This window comes from Anolis carolinensis, chromosome 1, assembly GCF_035594765.1.
Source record: "Anolis carolinensis isolate JA03-04 chromosome 1, rAnoCar3.1.pri, whole genome shotgun sequence".
Taxonomy (NCBI): domain Eukaryota; kingdom Metazoa; phylum Chordata; class Lepidosauria; order Squamata; family Dactyloidae; genus Anolis; species Anolis carolinensis.
The window spans coordinates 56,292,733-56,315,819 of NC_085841.1; the positions used below are offsets into that span (position 1 = coordinate 56,292,733).

The window sequence follows — 23,087 nt, forward strand, 5'->3', positions numbered from 1 at the left end:
GTGGAGATTGACTCATCTTGTGGTTTACTCCTAGGCAGCGTTTTTTCATGTTGTATCTTTTTCACGCTGTTGAACAGCAAAAATGACAGCTTATTTTAAAATTCCCAGTTGATTGTCTGCCTTTAAAGAGGCAAGAATCAAACTTTAAAGATTGTCTTTTGCCAAAATAGAGGACTACTCATAAACATGTCACAACAGAATAAACTTGATCTTTGCATTATTTTCTGTAAATTAATCTAATAGGCCAGATAGACTGCAGGAAATGTCTAGATCTTTAGCCTGTCACTTGATAGTACTTGTTTCAGTGAATACAATGTGAATTGATTGCATATGTTGTTAGCACTTCATACTTCCCAGAACATTGCCTCCATATGCAGTAAATTGTGGAATTATGCTTACATTGGTATAACAGAATATGACTAAACAACTAAAAGTTGATTTGCCATTTCAACAATTTATAAACTTTATAAACGTATACAGAGTATTAGAATACTTTTGCATACCACTTCTTACCCTGCGATTTCTTATCCTTACGGTTGCATACTCTTAAACATTTGTGCTTATCCTGCCTTTCTTGATATAATGACCTATTTTACTGTGCTACCATATTTGAAGTTGCACAAATAGAGATGTTGCAGACCATTATCTGGGGCTGTCTTCAGTGCTCTGTTATGACAAACCATTTTTTGAAACCTGCTGTGCTTTTTTAATGGTACACATATTTGGTAGTTTTTTAAAAAACACATGTTAACTTTCATGCTTTTAGGACTTTGTAATAGGAGCCTCAGGCTTCATTTAAAGTTTTACATAGAAATAAATAATACATACATACAACATGGTATTATAAATATGTGTTTTTATATGTTCATCATCTGTAAGGTTAGAAGGTTAGTGTGTAGACTGTAGCCACTTGTATTTTTAAGTATATGTGTATCATCATTGTACAAAAAATCCTGGAGATAACTGTCCGCTCTTTTCACCATTTGTTTGCTTCCTTATCTTTTCACTCCGCAACAGGTGCTCACTTGTAGGCAGGCTTGACTAGTGAAGGGCATCTGGCAACAAAAAACTCCCATAATTACGTGCTTTTAAAAAGTTAATAGCAACAAATTAACTGTCTTTTGAGAATCATCAGATTGTGTAGTGTATGTGTATTTTTTATTTTTGTGTTTTAAAGCTTGGGAACTACAAAAAAGGGAATTGGTCCAGTGTATTCTTCTAAAGCAGCTCGAAGTGGGCTCAGAATGTGTGATCTAGTTTCTGACTTCAATGAATTTTCAGAAAGGTAACCACTTCTCTAGAGTAATGTTACATTTCAAATATGTTTATTACTAGGGATATCAGATTATCTATTTATAGATTGATTTTTACGCTGTAAATCATCCTTATGAGATCTGTCATTTTTAATCCCACCCCGAGTCAAAATATTTGTTAATGGTTTGCAAGAAATGCTTGAAGTATAATAATGCAAATACTAACTTTTTTTACTTTTTAGATTTAAAGTACTGGCCAACCAGTACAAGTCTGTTTACCCTGCCTTAGAAATAGACATTGAAGGGGAGTTGAAAAGACTCAAGGTAAAATTTTATAAATGTTAGTGGTATCTATCTGTCTATCTATCCACACACACCCTTTCTAATGAGATATACAGTAGAGTCTCACTTATCCAACGTAAACGGGCCGGCAGAATATGTTGGATAATTAGGAGAGATTAAGGAAAAGCCTATTAAACATCAAATTAGGTTATGATTTTACAAATTAAGCACCCAAACATCATGTTATACAACAAATTTGATAGAAAAAGTAGTTCAATATGCAGTAATGTTATGTTGTAATTACTGTATTTACGAATTTAGCACCAAAATATCATGATATATTGAAAACATTGACTACAAAAATGCGTTGGATAATCCAGAACGTTGGATAAGCGAGTGTTGGATAAGTGAGACTCTACTGTATTTGATTTTAAAACACACAGCCAATGTTAACTTCAGACTCTAAATGCTAAGGGACCTGTGTGTGAGCTCCTGAATATTAGCAACACAATCTGTGTCAAAATCATATGGAGGAATTCTATGCTGTAGTTGTCTAAAAACTATTTACTTCTAATCACAATTTATTCATTCTAATATCTAGAATATATCTATATTTTAGGGTTACATTGAAAGAATCAAACCAATGGTGAGGGATGGTGTATATTTTATGTACGAAGCTTTGCATGGCCCACCAAAGAAAATTTTAGTAGAGGGCGCAAATGCAGCACTGCTGGACATAGATTTTGGTAGGTATAATTATTGGTTTTTAAAGAAAGAGTTCACAGATATAAGTGTTTGAAGTGAATAGCTAAAATTATACTCATGTTAGTATTGAATAAAGCTTTTAGAACCATGGTGGTATCCAAGTAACTTTACTGCTTAATGCTCTCCCAGTAATTCCTCCTAACCCTTTTCCAGAGGGCTGGGAAACCTACTGAAGTGGGTTGGTGTTTGGGAGGCATGGGGGCTCAAATAGAAAGAGAGAGAGAAAGTCTTGCTCTATGACTCGGTGATATCCTTTTAAAAATACACATTTTCAAAATCAACCAATATGTTTGTTCACGGAATTAAGTGCCTTCATAAATTTGACAAAGTGGGCTCTGTACACAATAATGAATAGGATATTAAAAGAATTTCCTGTTTTTCAGTTAGTAAATTAGGTTCTGTGAAATCAAAAATAACTCTCAAATCTCTGTAAAATAGAGCAAATCTTTCTTAATACCACCAGTTAATTAATCTCTTCGCCTTTCCCTTTTAATACTCTCCGTTGCTCATAGGGACTTATCCTTTTGTGACGTCATCCAATTGCACTGTGGGAGGTGTATGCACTGGTCTGGGAATGCCACCTCAGAATGTGGGTGAAGTATATGGAGTTGTGAAAGCATACACAACTAGAGTTGGAATTGGTGCCTTTCCTACAGAACAAAATAATGTAAGTATGGTATTGAAATAAATGTGAGTTACTAGGACCAGATAATTTAATCTGTCATTCTGGGTATTTATTTCCACTACATGTAGCTGTACTATTCCAAGCATCAGATCACATATATTGCATTCTTATCTGTCTGACATATAACCCAAGGTTTTTAATTACTGCTTATTCTTAGTCCTGCAGAGCCTATAATTCTGTCGAAGAGCAAGCTGAATTCTGTTCTTGCTCATGAAAGAGCAGCAGAACTGTTAACTAAGTTCCAGTTACAGAATCTTTATTACTAGTGGTGATGCACCTGAACCAGTTTGCCTTTTTGATCCCAAGCTGAATTAACAGGACTAGTCATTTATGATTGCCAAGGATATACAGCTTCACAAACCATAATTGAGCTACAACACTCCTGTGAGGTAGCAGGTAGGCATTCTATAAAGCAGAATCAACATGGAGTGTTGAGGAAATGACCTGCTCAGCTAATATTTTTCATATTGATAGCTGGCATTATAAAGGTAGTGCCTCTATTTTTTTTATCTTCATGTTCATTGATAGTTTTTTTTTTTCTCACCATGGGGCTGTATGGATGTAAAATATTTTCTGCTTTTTATTTTATGTAAATGCTAAAACAAACTCTTCCAGGTATTAACATGATGATATTCTGTCTCTTAGGAAATTGGGGAATTGCTACAGACACGAGGAAAAGAGGTTGGTGTAACCACCGGTCGAAAGAGAAGATGTGGCTGGCTAGATCTTGTATTGCTTCGATATGCCCATATGATCAATGGTTTCACAGCGTGAGTAAATTGTATGAATGGCAAGATGATCTTCATATGCCCAAGCGCCAGCTGAGTACACATGTTGAGTATCAGCCAGTTCTTAAAATGACCACTGCATGCTCCTGATGACCACATTCCCCTTACAGGGAAAGTGTTAGGAAAAGGAAACGCATCATTTCACTCTTGGACCTCCAGCTAAATATACGTAGTTCAGGTTGATGCAGGAGGAGACGGATAAAAATGATCCAGATAATTTCGTTTCCAACTGTTTTTCAGATTAAACTGTTTGGATTGATATTGTTTCAGCTCTGTGGTTGCTTATTTGTTTCTGGGCCCTGTTTTAGTGCTGCTATTGATCTTTGCAAAGTCCTAAATGGTCTGAGACCATTACTTGAGAACAAACCAAGATAGCTGAAGGATCACCTTCTCTCTTATCAGCCTACCAGTGTGATCAGGTCAGCATTGGAGACCTTGGTTCTGAGTGCACTCACTTCTATTCCAACCAGATTCTGGATATGGGGAAAAAAGATGAACCAGTATTTCAAGTAGTTAATGTCCTCGAGGCAACTTAGAACAATTTGTTATGATTTTTAAAACTTTTGCAATGTTAGTTCATGCTTCCATGAATATGAAAGATTGAATAAATTGTTGTTCTCTTTGGTTTTTATCTTGGGTTTAATTTCAGAATAACAGGGTATCTCTATTAGAACATTTTAAACAGTAACATTAAAGCAAGTAACAACAAACCATAAAGCAAAACAAATATTTGCTCTTAAAGACCGCTGTAAAAGTAAACTGCCACCTAAACAGTGGTGGTCTTTGTGTCATGGAATATTTGCTTGCAGTCAAATAGAGATTCAGTGGACAATATTTGACAGATTGACATGCCAACGGTAGTGATGAAAGGTGGTATATATTTTTAGTGATGAGAACTATAATCACCCACAACTAAATTTCTACCTTTAAAAAGCTACTTTTAATTTGAAATCTAGTTTATAGTAGTTATATACATGTAACTAAAACTTCAATATCCTTTTTTAAAAATAGATTGGCTCTTACCAAATTGGATATTTTAGATGTATTTCCAGAAATTAAAGTTGGTGTTGCTTACAAGCTATATGAGAAAATCATACCTCATTTTCCAGGTGAGTGTAAATGTGAGTGTACAGTTATGTGCATTTTCATATTGTAAATGTACAACTACTGAAGTCATTACTTTAATATGATGGCTTTATTCGAAGCAGAAATGGGAATCATGCAATTCTATGTGTGTTGTCCAAAAGTCCCATATTTTCTCTCGAGTGGCTTTGATCTCTAGTGCTGCTGTTTGGACTTGCAACTGCAGATGGAGAATGGTATATTGTTGCCACCCTTACTTAAACAGAAGTTACATGATCTTTGATGTTATTTATCTGTCTGGAATACGTGAACTCAGTGCAAGATTTTATGTCTGTATCCCACTGAGCTGAGTTTCATTACAAATAATTCGGTATGGGATTGCCATTTTAATTATCTGATTTTTGCCTTCCCCTAAACTAAATAATAATAACAAGAATTAGCACAATGTCTTTCTTTTCCTCACCTGTGAATGTAACACTGTGGATAGCCTTGTATTTAATTACGGTAAGGGTGTTCCTGGGATGAATCTTACATCAAAGCTTTTGTTTCTTCATCCTACTTTTAGGTGGATTTTATATTTTTATAATATAGCAAACCATTTTCCAGTTGTTTCTATAAGCTAAACTTTAAGAAAAATATTCCTATCAAATTATTATATTGTTGACTTGAAGTTGTTGTGTTTTCTAAGACGGGTGGTTGAGTAGTCTGTTATCACTGTCAACAGTAGAATTTCAATTGTGTTTTGTTGCTATTTTTCCTTCATAGCAAACCAAGAAGTCTTAAATAAAGTGGCAGTTCAGTATGAAACATTCCCAGGTTGGAAAACAGACATATCAAATGCAAGGACGTTTGATGAATTGCCAGTAAATGCTCAAAACTATGTTCGATTTATAGAAATGGAGCTAGGTGTTCCAGGTAAGAAAAGTGGATTTATTTGTGTCTCCGTTTATTGCAAGCAGAAGTCAGTCAAATGAAATACCTTATTAAGAGTATTGCTTCTGATTGCATTTATAAATGCCTCTGTCATGGGTTTGTATACATTCTTAAAGTGTCCCTGAGGTTTAGAGGTTGTAAATGACATAGTTAGGTATTTCTAGATGCAGTCTCTATTTAACTATCATTTTCAATTAAAATGAAACACCAAGGCATCTTGATAACATTTCTGTCTATATATATATGTTGGTTTACATTTTTATAGATTACCTTCAGTGATAAAAAGGGACTACAGGCAACAGACTAGTGTGTCCCCACTCACAGTTTGGAATGCTCTAATATAGTGATTTGAGTGTTAGATTAGGACACTGGGAGACTAGGCTTTGAACCTGTTCAGTCATGGAAATCCACTGGCTGATTTTGGTTCAGTGCACACTCTCAGCCACAGTTGAAAGCAAAGGCAAAGCCCCTCTGAATGGAATATACCAATAATACCTTATGATAGGTTCACCTTAAGGTCGCCATAAGTCTGAAACGACTTCAAGACATACATCAGCAGCAGTATTAAGGAGCAGGGCTTCACATGAAAGATGATGAAAAGTGCCATGGCTTGCAGAAAAGCTTTGATTTTGGGAGATATCAGTGGCTTCTTTGGAATCTTATGACAATAATTTCTTCAAACTATTACACACAACCTTTTGTTTGTTTTTGCAGTTAAATGGATTGGAGTGGGAAAATCCAGGGAGTCGATGATCCAGCTCTTCTAAAAGTGCTGAATAAATGGAAGAAAAGAAAGCACACTCCTCAGACTGCTCATTATTATATCTATTGTTCTTAGCTCAATAAGTAATGATTTTTGGAAAGTTGGACCTGGTATGGGAAAGAGCTAGAGATTGTCTGAAAAAGCTATTCTTCCTGTTATAAAGACTTTCAGTATCATTTTCTCGTACAACCTCACGAATTCCAGGGCATTTATCACTATTTCCACCATTTGTCATGGTGCCACCAGATTTTTTTCACAATATGTCTGAATACCTTCTCAAAATCTGAGATTGTATTACATGACTATTTGTCTTTATTGTCTCTGTTTTGCGTGGTGTTACTTCCTGATTTTTTACATGCTTATAATAATTAATGCAGTTTTGCACAGAGTTTTACATCCTCATTTATACTCCTAAAGCTGTTGTTCCCTGTATGGCTGCTGATGTAGTGTGTAATTAAAGAGAAGGATGATTTTATATTGGTGAAAAAACATACACTTTTGTTACAGTTTTTATTAAAACTATGATGATGAGCTGGTAGTTTGGAAAGGTGTTTAATATGTATAGATTACAACAATTTAATTTATAAATGAAAATACTAAAAAACATTGGATGTGTGTTACGCTCACTATTGTAAAGAATGCATCAATACTTTAAAAAAGTTTTGCATCTCAATTTCACCCCATTCAGTCCATTATTCGTCCATGCATTAATCTATTCCCAAATGCATCTGGTATGAAAAATATGGTGGATAAACACGTTGCTTTCTGTCACTGGGATTAAGGGAACCCTAGATAAATAGCCATGGAGAGTAATATATTTTAATGGTAAATTAATTTTAAAATGTTTGACAACGCCCAGGAGACTAAGTTCTGCACTTCAGATGCTTATGGTTTGCAGGTGCCCTTTCTTTTGATTGAATTGCGTATCTGCTAACTTGACCAATTCATCTCACAGCTCTTGGTACAGTGATTCATTCAATACTTTAGTCTTTGGCTTTTAGAACAGTTCATGATCTACTTTTACTTCATGGGCATTAATTTCTGAGTTAAAGAATGTTCATCATTCATTTCTTTCTTATACAGGAAGGCTTCTATAACTGTTTATTTCAAAGATATTTTTAAAAGAGTGATCAAGAACTACACATAGTACAGTATATGTTAATTGATATTTTTCTGAAGGCATTAAGATGAGTAGGTAGTGTTTGAATACCACATTGCACAAATTAGTGTTCCAAACATATTTAAAAACCCAGATTTTAAAATTTCCCATCGTAAGATTTAGGAAGCCAATAACTTTTCAGCATTGCTTATATACATCAAGTTGTTCTTCTGAGTTCTTGAGTTCTGTGATATTGAACTCTTAAGAAATTATAATTTTGTAATTTTCCTTTAGTGGAAGGTTGGGTGTGGTGGGAAAAGGCTTAAATATTTTTCTGTGGAAATGCCATCCTTACTTTCTGGGAAAGTTAGCAGTAAGTTGTGGACTAGTATCAATAGTGCATGAAGAAACAGATGTTTGTCTTGCTGTTCTGTGCTCCAGTCTTGCCTGCTCTCAAATCTGTATGGTATCTGTGTTGTAATATTATATTATCCAGTGTTTTTTCTATATGGAATTTTATTTTGTAATCAAGTTAAAAAACAGACGAGAGAAAGAAAAAAAATATAAAATTGGATAATTAATTAAGGAAGAAATGCATTTATTAGAAGTGAGCTTGTGAGGAAATTAGAGTAAAACAATCTAACGTATCATATACTCAGAAAAAGGTGTACATTGTAGTTAAGTGAAAAGAAGCTTTTTCTTCCAAGCAAGATGAATGAAAAACATGGTGCTTGAGTGGAATTTTACAAAACCTTTGTCTTCCAATGAATCTATCCTTCTGGGATATTTTCAGTTATTTACTTTGAACAACTTTGTTGCTGCTATATACAGCTGCTTAAGAACTGCAGTCCCCAAGTTACAGACATCCGACCCACATATGACTTAGTTACAAATGGGAGTGAGACAACAGGGAGAGGAGATCTACCCCCTATCATGGGGGAAAGGTGCTTCTGCGACAACCTGAAATTTTCAAAATCCACAGGGACAGAAAGTGAGGGGAAATCTTCTTAATAGGGCTACAGACAGCAAAATAAACTTTGCAGTGGTGTTAACCCTTCCCTGTGCTATCCAAAACTTTAAATGGCTGAAGTTACACTTAAAAATGTACCTGTTTTGACTTACATACAAAATTCAACTTAAGAACAAACCTAAAGAACCTATCTTGTTCATAATTCAGTGGATTACTAGTTGGATTCTTCATTGTAGTTTCTTATGTCCTTTAAAGGGAACTAGTGGTGTGTAGTGGTTTGTGCATTGGATTATGACTCTGAAGACTAGGGATCATATCCCCGGTCACCAATGGAAACCCATAGGGTGTTCCTGAGAAAGTCATACTCTCTCAGTCCCAGAAGAAAGCAATGGGAAACTTCTGGATAAAACTTGTCAACAAGACCACATGATAGGGTAGCCATAAGATTGGAAATGATTTGAAGGAACACAACAACAAAACAATGCCCCCCCCCAAAGCCATTCCCTAGTGTCCTCAAGCTTAAGAATTTGTGGGCACTCGTTTTTTTCCAAATTAGTGTACATTTTCTAAAGCCTTACTGCAAACCAAAGATACATTAGAAAACAAAGATTTAATTTCATCCTTGAAGAGAATAGAAATGCTCTGTCCTGTTTTCTCTAATATATTTAGCTTGAGCAATACCTAATCAAAGTTCCTGAACATAAATCTGGTAATATCCTTGCTTTTCTTTTTATTTTAACTGTTTTTTAAACTGGTACACTGTATTGACCTGACATTTCTCAACCAGTCATCCTCTGTTGTACTGAGTTTTATTTTTCTGATTGCTGAAATGCAATCATTAATGTTGGATTAGTTTTTATTGTGTTTTGATTCTGAAAAAGTTTTAAGGATATTCTTTTTTATATTCTCACTATTCAGACTTTGCACGAAGTTTTAACTGGCCTGTTTACTTGGATTAGTACTGATACACTATGTCTTTTCTTTCTGTCTTTCTGTCTTTCTTTCTTTCTTTCTTTCTTTCTTTCTTTCTTTCTTTCTTTCTTTCTTTCTTTTTTCAATCCTTACAGCTTGCTAAAGATGTGTATGGAGGACAGGTGTGGCATGTTGCGTCCTAGGAAGAAGGGTCATGTTCATTTCATTTTGCTAATATGAAACACTGGTAAAGTGTGTTTTAGTAATGATATTAATAATAACAAGATGAGTAGGATACTCTTTCATTCCTTGGTTACATCAGTCAGTTGACTGGTATTGATCCATGCTTCCTTTGTCCAGTCTCTACTGCAATAATGCAACCAACTGCTTTGCAAATGGAGCTTGAGAATTTAACAGCAAACTTGTTTAATCTTATTGTACTAGTGGAAATTCTAATCCACTTGTTGATGCTTAGGGGCACATATACACACATTTTTCATAATAAAATGAAACATGCAGAGTATTTACTTGTTCATGTTTGCACTACAATTGAGGCAGAGTAATGGGGAGGGAAGTGATGACAACAGCACGAATGTGCTGTTTGGTACATTGACATATTTTTTCCCTGCAGGGAAATTACAAAAAAACCCCAAAAAACAAAAATAACAAAAACAAACAATATCCATGGTGCATGCATCAATTCCAGAATTACTGTAATACTTGATTGAAAAGGAAAGGAAGCTGGTAAGAAACCCCCTGGAAATAAAGCCATGAAGTGGTAATGAAACATTCATAGATAACGAAACATTCTTAGATTCTGTAACATCACCTGCTTTATACTTGCATTTAAAGGAGGCTTCTTATATGTAGTGGCCAACTTCTGCACTCTGAAACGTCACTCCAGCTTTACATTGTATAGGATTGTTATTTTACTGTTGCTTTGCTTCTCATTTTGATATATGCCCGTTTAAAGTTCTTCCATTTTTTAAATTTTCAAAGAATTTGAAGCCACGTCGTTTGTGCTTAAGATTGCTGTAGCATCCATATATTCTTAGCAACAGTTTTCACACTTTTGATAGACACAGTCTTGAAACAGATCTTCCATGTTGCTTTCTAGAAATGCTAGATGAAGAATTTATCAAACTCCCATAAATGAAGGTTTACCTCCCCTCCTCTTGACAGAAACACTTTTCCAAACAGACAGTGATTCAGCCTCAGTTCTTGGGCGATAACCATCATCAGCACTACCTGTAATTTAAAATTTTTTAAAAAACCAATATGTTTTTTTGCTCCTTTTGCTCCATTGCTCCTTGAAATGAATTAATCAATATTTTACCTCCATCCCATATACATTTATACACAAAACATGCTTCCTACAAACTTATTTTTATGCACTCCTCTTGTGAATGCACAGTGGATTGTGCCTTTCAGTAACTGTTGTATTTCCCCCTCCATTCTAATTTTCCTCTCATCCTAAACTGAAATATGATCTTCCCTCTTGCCACTGCTTATTCCAAACTGATTTACACTTGAAGAGTGACAAAGTTTGCATTGTTAAAATATTTCTCATCTGAGCTTGGAACCAAATTATCACAGAAAAAAAGGTTGAAGCAGTCTTATCACTTTACCATAACCACGTAAATAATGGCCAGAGAACATAAGATTGTTTTCCAAATATACTCATCTACCCAGTGTGATCAAGTGCTTTGCTTTCTTCCCAAGCGTCCACTTGAAAGGTGGTTCATTATCTGTCTTGGGAGATTGTTGGTTTAAGAAGCACAAGTCTAAAGCTCCTGTGGATATGTGGAAAGTATTGTATGGTTCTCTGATCCAGACAGTGAAACATGAAAAGTTGATGAAAGTCTAATTTTAAAAATAAATCCTTTAAGAACCATATTATATTTAGATTGAGCTACATGCTATGGTGCTGTTCATCTAGCTGTTCTCTCCTTATATTTACCATTATCAACTGTTCACAGGAAATGGTATCCTATACTTGCTTCCAAGTTATGAAGACATGTAATATGTCTGCTAATATATAGAATACATATGTGGATTCAGTGGAGGCGTATATCTTTTATTCCTTGAAAATGAAGGTCCTACAGTACAGTATTTTGCTATGGCTGCATGTTATGCAACATGAACATTTTCTGCTACCCTTTTAAAAATTGCCAGTTGTATATAAACCAATGCATAAGGTATTTTTAGGCATTTAGAAGGTATTTTCCTAACAGAACATATGAATTACATGCTTTAGCCAGCTAAGCTTTTGCTTACCTGACTTGAAGATTGGTAATGTGAATGCTTCTCTGTATGTGGTCTGTGTGTGCCAGTCATGGACTTTCTTCATTTTCCTTTGGTAGTGAATGTACTGCTTCAGAATATGGTGGTCATATTCGTGGTGAGGCTCAATTTCATGTTTTACTGGAATTGGCTGTAGTTTTGTGAAAAGTCTGAAGGAAGGATATAACATGGTTAAGTAATCTCACATTGATATCCTGCTTGACAAAACACAAGCCACTTCTAAGAACACCAAAACATCTTAATGTTAATTCTAATATCTTTTAAAATGGGCTATTCAGTTTTAATCCAGCTATGGTCTAGTAAGCATTAGCAGCATGGTGGATTACCATGAGACTCTCATAATAAACTATTGTTACTAAATTGGCCTGATCAGATTCTTGAAATGGCAAAAATGAGGTTGTGTACCTTGCAGTTAATTATTGTAAATAGCATTGATTTTTCATCTGTGGAAGCTTACTGTAATGTACAATAAATAGCTTTCAATACTAGCCAGGGTCTTTTGTTTCATATTCAGGATTCTCATCGGAAAGAGTTTCTTGCATTAGGCATAACATGCCAGTACACAATGACCTACATTTGTATGCATATGATAGCAGTTGAGAACCAAGGGGGAAAGGGAAATACCATGAGGGCATTTGGTGCAGGAGGAATCATGACTGAACCACCAGTTCACATGTCCTCTATTGCACTGCTTCTTAAACAGAGGATACCAAACCCAAATGAAGTCCCTGTAGCTCATTGTTGGGGTCCCGAAAAAAATGACAACAGTAAAAGTTTTCTGAATATTGCCTATTGGCTGTTTTAGACATTTATATGAATCTATTGTGCAGTATTTACAGTGGATTCTGCAGAAGATGCTTCAGCTGCACATCATAAAAAGGAATATCAGCCTATTTAGCCATCCTTTGCAAATGCTGATATAACTAAATGTTTGATATTTATACCTATTTTATATAATCAAATATCTGAGGTCATGTAAAAATTATTGGGCCAAAAGAGTTCCCAGGTGGAAAAGTTTAAGAAGCTCTGCTCTATTGTATGCCGCATTGACTATTCTAAAGATTAGCTGATAGCAATAATAGCTCCATTTTTTTGTAAAGTTCTTGCCCCCGCAGTTGTCACTGTGGGCAGTCTGTTATTTTGCATATGTGTGAATTTTAATTTCTTGTTTGTTTCACTGCTCAAAGAAATACAGTTACAGGCAAGCAACTTTTTCTTTTGCAGTGACAAAAACTTGAGCTCTCTCTTGCTCTTTGTGCTATTTACTTAAATAATATCAGGTCCATTTCGAGTGATATGTGAGTATTGTTGAGAAATTTCCTGTTTCTTTTTTATTGTCTTGGGTGCATATGTGAAAAGGTCCTATGCCTTTTGAGTCAAATTTAAAGTCTGGGAATTGAAAGTGCTAGTGCAAATATATTCTCTTTTTGCATGCTCAACAGAAAATGTAGTCCTCCATTTCTGAGATTAGTTTTTACTTTTCTTAATTGGTTAAATAATGGTTCCTGCCAAGCCTGGGTAGATAAATTTTCAGTGTCTTGGAAAGAGTCCATAAAATTTGTGTATTTAAAGTTTCTTTTTACTATGACTAACTCTAGCTTGCTCATGCTATACAACTGACGTATGTCAGAAGACAAGTTTATTTTCCTGATGCCTACTTCTAAGCTGCCCCAGCAAAAGGAAGGTTTTCTTCTCTACTGTATTTGAAATTGGTTTGTAACAAAGGTCTTCAAAAAGTAGCATAAAGTTCTATGTACTGTTATGGCTGTGTAGAAAATTATTTGTCTAAGGAATTGGGTGTGCTTTCTCCTCTTTCGCCGTTCTTTGTTTTTTATATTGAAAGATAGTGTAACTTAATTTGCATTACTCCCTTCAGTTCTATTGTGTTCACATACCACAAAGTTAAACAACAACAGCTGACAGATAGATCAATTTAAATAAATGTTAAAATCTGGTCAATAAATAATTATAATATCAAGTATCAGGTATATTTTAAAGGAGATATGTTCCAGTTCTGATAAAGAGATATGGGAGTGATGGGGTGGGGGGTGTATTGTGTATCTCCTGATTTTCTACTTTGAAGCTGAAAAGAGCCATATGCAGAATGTCCTAGAAATGTTTGTGTCACTGATAATTTGTCATAATCAATTAGAACACCCAAGGTGTGATGGGTAGTACAAAATCTTCTTACTTTGGCTGCCCTTCAGGAGGATATGCAACATAAAGCCGTGCCAGTTGACCTGTATAATAACCACAAACATCCTTTCCTTGATGATGAAGAATCCTAGTAACAAAACAAAATGCTCAAATTCTATATTTCAAACATGATTTTCATGTTATGTGCTCATATTGTACATTAACTAACAGCAAATACTTTACGTATTTTTCAAGAGTATTTAAAATGCCAGTGTGTCACTGGCAATGTGTCACAATGGATCAAATCTTGTCATTCTAAGACAGTGTAAATACCTTGAAGGCGCAACTGAAGATCTATAGGCATCAATCCTACGCTACCACTAAAGTTCATGGTAACCATGTGTCATATTTGGAATGTTTCGTTCCATTTGTATTAAATGTCTTTCATTCTCAGCATTTTTCAAGCCTTAATTGGAGATGAGCAATGCCTGTTTTCCAGGTGTTATCCAATGAACTTCTAACAGAAATCGATAACTTTGTTTTTAATGGGTTTGTAACTTTTCAAACTCTTATAAGCTACCTGCACATTGAGTGTTCAGAGGAAGAACAGGATGTACATTCTCTGGAAAAATAGAACAAGTGAAACAAATGGACAAAATCACAGTATATTCCAATGCAGTATCATAACACTTTTAATTATGGTGCTTGTCTGTATTTCCTGCTGCTGTATTTTCACTGCATATGTACAGGACCGACACATAATAATTGCAATAAGAACAAACAAGATGATATTTGTTTTACCCTCATACTTTACCCTGTTGGGATTTCAGGTGCTGAATCTATAAACCGCCGTAATTTTACTGCTGTAACATTTCCTGCCATTAAAATCCCTGGAAAAGATAGTAGGATATTATACTGCTTGTTAATTACTTCAGCACTTAATTATAATACAAACAGTGTTATAATGAGTATGCATGCACAAAGTCTATTTGAAGTAAATATTCAGAGTGGGCAAACTTAATATCAACATTGTAAAAAGGAAGTAATTCTCTCTCTACTCCCCCCCTCCCCCCGGTGACCTTTCTAAAATGGTACTTATTTTTAAATTTTTGTTTTATGTAGGGTGGCTTGGTTATGTTTTACACATTATTTCATAAACATGGAAATACATGAATTAATATTTCTGAACATAAAAAAGTGAAATCAACACCATACATCAATCAGTAGTAGACTTCCATCCATTACTTGAAGTATGAAGGCCAGGATCCAATTGAATACTTAGGCTGATGGAAGAAGTTGTGTCAGCAGAACAAGATAGAGGTGATTCCCCCACCCTCTGCCAACATTACTTATTTTATTTCATTTAGATGCTGTATTTCTCATGGAATCGAGAGGGACCCGAATCAGCTCACTAAAAGAATAAGTGAAAACCTGAACAGTACATTTAAAACACAAAGTTACGTTATAACAACAGAATGAACATATTGTAAAATTAGAAAAGTATACAGGGGCCAAAATAAAGCAAGCATTCATATTACTCAAAAGGCTGGTTGCAAGCAGTTACTCATAAAATCCCTGCTTGATCAGGAAAGACTGCCTGCTGGCAAAAGAAAAACAAGGAGCGAATCAGCCAGACTTCCCGTGGAAGGGCTTTTCAGAAGCTGGAAACCCTCCAGGGGCCTCATCCCATAAACACACACAATCCAAATCATTTAGTTACATTATTGTTAATTCAATCAAATAAAATTTGGTATTGGTTCCGATCACGGGATTTACAGAGACGGGCGTAGATGTTGTCGCTGTTGATCTTAGGGGAACATTTTTGTTACGTCCTCCAGAAAGTATTTTTGTCCTTTAAGTTGCTTTTCTCCTAGAATGGACCCGTGAAATCAATGAAACTTAATTATTACTTTACTAAGTTCCCATTGATTTACCAGGCTTACTCTAGGTTGAACCCACAATTGGCTTTAGGTCATGGAGAATTGTCAAAAGTAGTTATGATTTATCATGTTTTGCTGTTCAAAGAGGAAAATAGCCAGCCTATCTGAAGCCATGAGTTTCTACATCTCCTTGGATCTCAACTATTATTTTTTTACAGGTATAAGAAACATGAGAGATCTTTCAAGTGTCTTTTAAAAATCTAACATTGTCTAGATGTTTGACTTTATTGTTTACAGGATATTTTTTTAATGTGTGATTTAGTATTTGTATATTTATACATTTTAACCTTTTAAATTGTCAGTTACAAGCTTCCTTTTGAACGATGAGTCATGGTCTGGTTTGTACAAATGTTGACCCATTAGCATTGGAAAATATTATAGATTATGTGGGCTGTTGACTGCAACAGTGAATTATGTTTTGGCCACTCCATGGCAACCTCCTGGCAAGGAAGTGTTTAAACTGGGATGAGTCAGAGGCTGAAAGTGCCATGTCTGTGCCTCCTCTCATCAAGACTCTTCCTATGCTGTTTCTAAGTGACAATGTATACAAACTTGGCTTTGCTTACAATATACAGGTATCTCACCCAAAATTCTCTCACCACTGTACAATAAAAATATTGCTGTTCTCCACTCAAGTCTTTTTTTAAACAGTATCAGTTGAAAACTAGCATAACATTCTTATTCTTGAACTCAATGAATATCTTTAACAGTGTATAAACCTGGTAACGATGTTGGTTTAACTTGTGTGGAATGCAATCTACAAAATACTCCCAAGCCTTGTTATTTTAGTCAACTTTGGGACATGAAACAGGATGGTGTTCAAATGTGTCCGCTCTGAAAAAACCACACTGAGCTGTTGAGATCTGTTATATTTACCAACATTGTCACATTTTTGACAACCAGTAATGCTCAACTTGCCTTCATAATTGTCAGCAATGCCATCAAAGCTTTCACGTTTCCTATCACACCATGTAGTAATGTTTCCGATTTAGCATTTGTTTTTCTCCTGTAAATTAAGGACCCCATCTTAGTTTTCACATTGTACATGATTACATAAATAGGAACCAGCAATATCCTTCTGTACAAATTAGGGTTCATAACAGTTATAGATACATGGCGATTACATAGGCTCTGCAGATTTTATACAAGTTACAAAGGCTTGGTGCAGCTTTATAAAACCTTGAAAAGGTGATTTGTTTCATCAAGATAAAACTTGATCTTATAAGCCAATTCCCTCCCAGACCCTTCCCTTGGGCCACCCTACCACAATATCAAATGCATCTGTGTTCTTCAGCAGTCCATCTCAAAAGGCAACAGTGATACCTCTTAGTCATTTTGAGACTTAATTGCAGAGGAAAAGAAACTGGTGGTAGTACCTGGTTCTGCAGTACTTGTGTTAGGTTGGTGTTGTGTATTCTCATGCATTTGGGGACTTCTCCGTGTTTTGAGGTGTCAAAGCCATCCAGCCTCTGTTCAAAAGCCTCTAAGGAAGGAGCTTCCACTACACTCTGAGACAGAGAGTTCCACTGTTGAGCAGCTCTCATGGTCAGTAAGTTCTTCCTAATGTTCAGGTGGAATATCTTTTCCTGTAATTGGAACCCATTGCTCTGAGTTCTTTTAACCCATGGTGTTGAGAAAATTGCTTCTGTCAACATAAGAGGACAATGTTCTCCTTGTCATTGACTTCCTACCTACTTTGTGATTTGGTTATGTCTACTACTGGCAAGTGGCCTCAACTGATTTTTGACATGTCCATGTTGTATACAGTGTTCCCTCACTTATGTTCCAGGACCACCCGCTAAAAGTGAAAATCCACGAAGTAGGGACACTATATTTGTGTCGTTTACAATCTCACTGATGCTGTCCGACTATGTTTTTTACAATCTCATGAAGCTGCTTCATCCTCCTTTTCTCTCCCTTCGACTCCCTTCCTTCCTTCCTTCCTTCCTTCCTTCCTTCCTTCCTTCCTTCCTTCCTTCCTTCCTTCCTTCCTTCCTTCCTTCCTTCCTTCCTTCCTCTTCTCCTTAGGAAGGAAAAATAATTTTTATGGTTTATTCTTTTAGTGTTTATTGAAAAACCGAAAAGCGAACTGCAAAGTAGTGAGGGAACACTGTAGCAGCCAAAACCATTTGCACATCCTTCAGACGACGAGATGGTTTTTTCCCCATACAGACTTTCCTTGTTATCTTTGTTTCTCTCTGCAACCACTGAAGTTCATAAATTTATTCAGTTTTCCTAGCAGTAGAACAAAACAGGCTTCATAAAGTGCTCTTATTCCAAAAGACTGTGATAAATTAAGTCTTACCTGATTTGCTGCACACAAATGAAAATGACTTTTACTCTTTATTATGGGTAAACAGAAACAATGTAATGGAAACAAAGATGGGAGCCTAAACGAAAATCCGCTGTCGCCTGCAGGATAGTTTGAACTTACATTTTTGCCTGCATCCATAAAATCAAGCAGTGGATAGCATTGTGATGCATGACATATTGTGATGGCAGTGTGTCATAAATGCTTTAATAGTAAAATAAGTTGACTCCTGTGGTTTATATCTATATTGTTAAGAAATGGTACATTGATTTACAAAAGGAAGACTGCTAAGCAAATGGTCTTTGGATAGTTTCTCTCTCTTACTAATAAAACATATTGAACATTTTGAGACATACTTCTGATTTCTTCTCTCTTAGACTATTTTCATGGGTTCTGACTTGTACAATTGCAAGAATATGTGAGAAGAATCATGAAATACTTTCTAGACTGAAATAGTATATGGAAACAACCTTATCTTTGCAGCAGGACATGATGACACCAATGTTCACAGTGGTTTTAAACCACACCTACTTTGACTCTGTAGGGAGATGTAGTTGCACGGATTTTATTTGTCATGACAGAAGAGAATTGAGGAACAGTTATAATGTATTTAAAAACACAAAGTTAAAAACTTGGCATTATACTAAATTTCCTTTGACCAGACGCTGGCCACTTGGACTGCCTCTGCTGTTGCTGTAAGAAGGTCCTCCATTGTGCATGTGGCAGGGCTCAGACTGCATTGTAGTAAATGGTCTGTGGTTTGCTCTTCTCCACACTCACATGCAGGGCGGTTCAACCGTTAGGTGAACTACGCGGTTGCTGAAGGCGCCATGAGTCAGGAGAGCGCATCCTGCCTCCCTCCCTCTCCCTGGCTCCCCAGCCCTCTTTGTGCCCTCCGACCTCCTCCCCCTCCCCCTGGGCGGCATGGACAAAGCAGTGGAAGGAGAGGAAGGCCACGCTTGGGCCTGCCTCCTGGTCCTCTGCCCAGGCGTGGCCTTTCTCTCCTTCCATGGGTGCGGCCTGGCCTGCCTCCGCATCCTCAGAGGTCACGCTGCCGAATCCTTAAATCCGCCACTGCCATCTCAATGGTCCTCCTGGATCCTCTTCGTCCTGTCTGAAATAGTTTACACAGGTTGGTCTTGTAGACTAAACAATATGTTGCCAAGGTCATGCACCAATACTTGAAGGCACATAGAAACAAATATAAGTTATGTTCCCCAACATAACACCCAGCAGTGCAGCTTTTCACATCTTCCTGTGTTGAGCGTGAAATTCTACCTAAGCCAATGGAACCATATTCAGTTGACAGACTTCTTATCACTGAATACATCTAGAAATCCACAAGCAGTTCTTCACACTGAGGCCTGGCATGTTGCCCTTGAGCGCTTGACTTAGTGTATTACATGTCTTCTCATGTCTTTGCACAGCTATTTTGAGCTATACACGAGCAGGTGTGTGAATGCCTTCATAGGACTTCTGTTTGTTTGTTTTTTTGAATAAACAGGATAGGTTATATTATGAGGAGAATGGTGTAAGAACCCATTACTCTTATATATGTTGGAACCAGATTCCAATTTAAGATAAATGCACTAAAGAAACTGCTGCTCATGCCTGCAGTAGGTATCACTGGAGTGAATGATATTGTTAGTTACAACTATTTTGGATGCTATTCATTAGGTCAACTCTAGGAAAGACAAAATTGAAAAACATGCAAAGGGCAATGTAGTCATCGAGGGAGATTTAAACATGGAGATATACATGAATAGAAGAAGCTTAGGGGCGAGTCCCACAAGGTTAGAAAGTAAAGTTAATTTAAAAAAATGGAATCTAATCGAGGCCCATAATAGAATAGTTGAAGAGGCTATGGCACCAACTTTCTACTCACACAGGCACTCAAAATTCACAACTATAGATTACTTCTTAGTTGGAATTAATAATTCTAGAGAAATTAATGAGATAAAAGTTGGGAAACAATGGCCAGGAGATCATTCTCTAATTTTGCTTAAATTGGGTGAATCTGTGAGGAGATTTACAAAGAAATGGAGATTTAACCCAAAGGTAACTTTCAAGGATAAAGACAAACAAGACATAAAAAATCAGATAAAAGAATTTTTTATAATAAACAGACAACCAGAAATAAAAGAAGAGTTATTATGGGATGCTTTTAAAGCAACTGTTAGTATCACTAAAGAAATTGGGATTAACAAGAAAGAAAAATCTATTCTTGAAAAAACTAGAGGAGAGGTGGAGAACTTCCTCCAACAATTCTAAAATTACCCAACAGCAGAAAATAAGAAAAAATGGATATAAAAAAAAACAAAGCTTGGAGAACTTAGAAAAAATTGAAGCTACAAAAAAAAACCACCTATGGATCAAAAATGATTACCAAATTAACTCCATCAATAACTTAAAAAGTTTGGCCAGATTTCTTTAAAAAAAAAACAGGATAGAAACAAAATACTAAACTTAAAAGATTACAAGGGTCACTTAAAAACAACAGATAATGAAATTAGAGAAATTATGGCAAGTTTTTATGAGAAACTCTACAAGGGTAAAGATACACTAGAACAAAAAGTATATTTACAGAAAAACATAGATGATCAGTCACAAATAGAGTTAAACAACAAAATATCAAATTCAGAAGTTGAAAAGGTAATAGATAGTTTAAAAGTGAACTCAGCCCCCGGACCAGACGGCTTAACCACAAATTTCTACAAAATTTTAAAAGGGGAAATTACTCCGAATTTGGTTATACTTTTCAACGTAATCATGGAAGGAGGTAAAGTTCCAGACTCCTGGAAATATTCTGAGATAATTACAATTCCAAAACCAAATAAAGATGAGACGGGTCCTAATAATTATAGACCTATCTCCCATGTGGATTATAAGATCTTTACAAAAATCGTAGCAAACAGAATAAACGAAAAAAAATCCCTAAAATAATCCATGAAGATCAATATGGATTTATTAAAAATAGGAAAATAGCAGACCCTATCAGGAACATCATAAACACTTTAAATCACACCACAGCTAATAGATCTAAACTGCTTATAGTTAAACTTGACTTTCATAAAGCATTTGACTCAATAAACCATAAACATTTGAGTAAAATATGTGAGGCAAGTGGAATGGAGGAAAAATATGTAATGTAATAAAAGAGATATACAGCGGAAATAAGGCAGTCATAAATGTACATGGGGTTAATTCGAGACAAATCAATATTAAGAGGGGAACTAAACAAGGATGCCCACTCTCCCCATTATTATTTGCACTGGCCATTGAACCTTTGGGAAATTTAATTAGACAGAACCAAACCATCAAAGGTTACAAGGTGGGCAAGGAAGAAATAAAAATAAATCTTTATGCAGACATCACCATGATCATTTTAAGTGAGATGAAAGAGTCATTAAGTTCCCTGGTCAAATTAATAAAGGAATTTGGGGAAATCTCAGGGCTTGAAATTAACTTAGGTAAAACTGAAATTCTCCATAAGAATCTAACATTGAAAGAACTAGTAATTACTCAAAACATTATAGGGGTGAAACTGGGAAAGAAGTCACTAAAATGCTTAGGAGTAGAAATCCCCCAAAAAATTAAATAACATCAGCCAATCAAACTTCAATCATTTATGGAAAACTACAAGTAAATTAGTTAAAATCTGGGGGAAGAATTTTCAGGACATCACCTCTAGACTTAAAATTTATAAAATGAAGATTCTACCCAAATTCCTATATTTATTCCAAAATCTGCCAGTAAACATTTCTACAAAACTCTTCAAGAAGTGGGACAGTTCCATTAAAAAAATGGGTAGCGGGAGGGAATAAAAATAGAATTTCTAATTTGATATTCTATGGTACCCAAGAAATGGGGGGATGGGGAGCCCCATCCCTGGAGTTGTATTATGAGGCATGCCATATTGCTAAATTAATAGAATTGGAACTGGAAGGGGAAAAATGGGTGAAATCAGAGAAAGAATTAAATGATTGGAAAAAGGGTTCATTTATGGGAGAAAAAATTGATAAAAAAGAGTTTAAAAAATTAAGAGATGGCCCCCTCCTCTCAACACTGCAGGTTTGGAAGAGATGGCATAATAAATTACAAATAAATAAAATAGATCCTTTCCCGCTAGAAACCCTGGAAAACAAAGATAAAACATTTAAGAATTTAATCAGGTCCCTGAAAGAGAATGGAGTAAATAAGGTAGGAGACCTCTTGGAACCTAATGGCGATATTAAAAAATGGGATAAGATAAAGGACAAATGTGGCCTAAAGTATTGGATAGCTTGGTTAGGTCTGTCACAAAGAGCTCATGAAATAAAAAAGAAAGAAACATCAGATGCCCCAATGGATAGAACAATTGGCTGGAAAATAGAAAAAGAGAAAGGCATTATAGGGGAAATATATAAGGAATTAATAGCCTTATCCTATAATACAAAACATACTTTAGTAGAGGCCTGGAAACAGGATATAAACTTCAATGAAAACTTAGTACACTCCTGGATTGATAAAACCCAAAAAATTAAACATCTAAGAATAAAAGAAACACAAAAGAAAATAATTTCAAAATGGTATAGGACCCCTTATCAACTGGCTCATATTATGAAAAACGTTTCTAACAAATGTTGGCATAAATGCGGGGAGATTGGCACTTTTTCCCACATGTGGTGGTACTGCTCTGAAATCCAAAAATACTATAATACTGTTAGAGAGGTAATAGAGGAAATAATAGAGCAAAAGCTATATATTTTTGTCCCTTAACATAGAAGTAAAGGAGGGGAACAACCAATGGTCAGATATATTAAAATTTATGATAGCCGCTATACATGCCACAATTGCCAGAGGGTGGAAAGATAAAACAAGGTG

At 35.7% G+C, this 23,087-nt stretch overlaps 2 protein-coding genes across 7 annotated transcripts in view; one reads left to right on the forward strand and one right to left on the reverse strand.

The window, feature by feature from the left end:
* The window catches only part of adss2 (adenylosuccinate synthase 2), a 35,743-nt gene extending 28,700 nt beyond the window's left edge, over positions 1 to 7,043 (forward strand). Inside the window, exons 6-13 of one of the 2 annotated variants that reach the window (XM_003225191.3) lie at positions 1,178 to 1,285; positions 1,496 to 1,577; positions 2,155 to 2,281; positions 2,813 to 2,967; positions 3,631 to 3,755; positions 4,785 to 4,882; positions 5,622 to 5,771; positions 6,504 to 7,043. In XM_003225191.3, coding sequence (XP_003225239.1) covers positions 1,178 to 1,285; positions 1,496 to 1,577; positions 2,155 to 2,281; positions 2,813 to 2,967; positions 3,631 to 3,755; positions 4,785 to 4,882; positions 5,622 to 5,771; positions 6,504 to 6,556 — 898 coding nt within the window. In that variant the 3' untranslated portion in view covers positions 6,557 to 7,043. The remainder of the gene's footprint in view (positions 1 to 1,177; positions 1,286 to 1,495; positions 1,578 to 2,154; positions 2,282 to 2,812; positions 2,968 to 3,630; positions 3,756 to 4,784; positions 4,883 to 5,621; positions 5,772 to 6,503) is intronic. The other variant, XM_008117453.3, reaches the window with a different exon arrangement.
* Positions 7,044 to 10,348: 3,305 nt separating this feature from the next.
* spmip3 (sperm microtubule inner protein 3) lies at positions 10,349 to 18,531 on the reverse strand. 5 transcript variants are annotated; one of them, XM_062974810.1, is made up of 6 exons: positions 18,219 to 18,531; positions 15,189 to 15,384; positions 14,788 to 14,863; positions 14,029 to 14,121; positions 11,811 to 11,986; positions 10,349 to 10,781 (listed from the first exon to the last, which is right to left on the reverse strand). In XM_062974810.1, exons 3-6 carry the CDS (start codon positions 14,853 to 14,855, stop codon positions 10,672 to 10,674), a joined length of 447 nt encoding a protein of 148 aa, XP_062830880.1. In that variant the 5' UTR covers positions 14,856 to 14,863; positions 15,189 to 15,384; positions 18,219 to 18,531; the 3' UTR covers positions 10,349 to 10,671. The 5 variants fall into 5 exon arrangements, with proteins under 5 accessions (XP_062830880.1, XP_062830859.1, XP_062830867.1 ...); XM_062974789.1 differs by lacking the exon at positions 15,189 to 15,384 and adding an exon at positions 16,832 to 16,919 and having other exon boundaries at positions 18,219 to 18,528; XM_062974797.1 differs by having other exon boundaries at positions 14,788 to 16,919.
* Between the last annotated feature and the right edge of the window lie 4,556 nt (positions 18,532 to 23,087).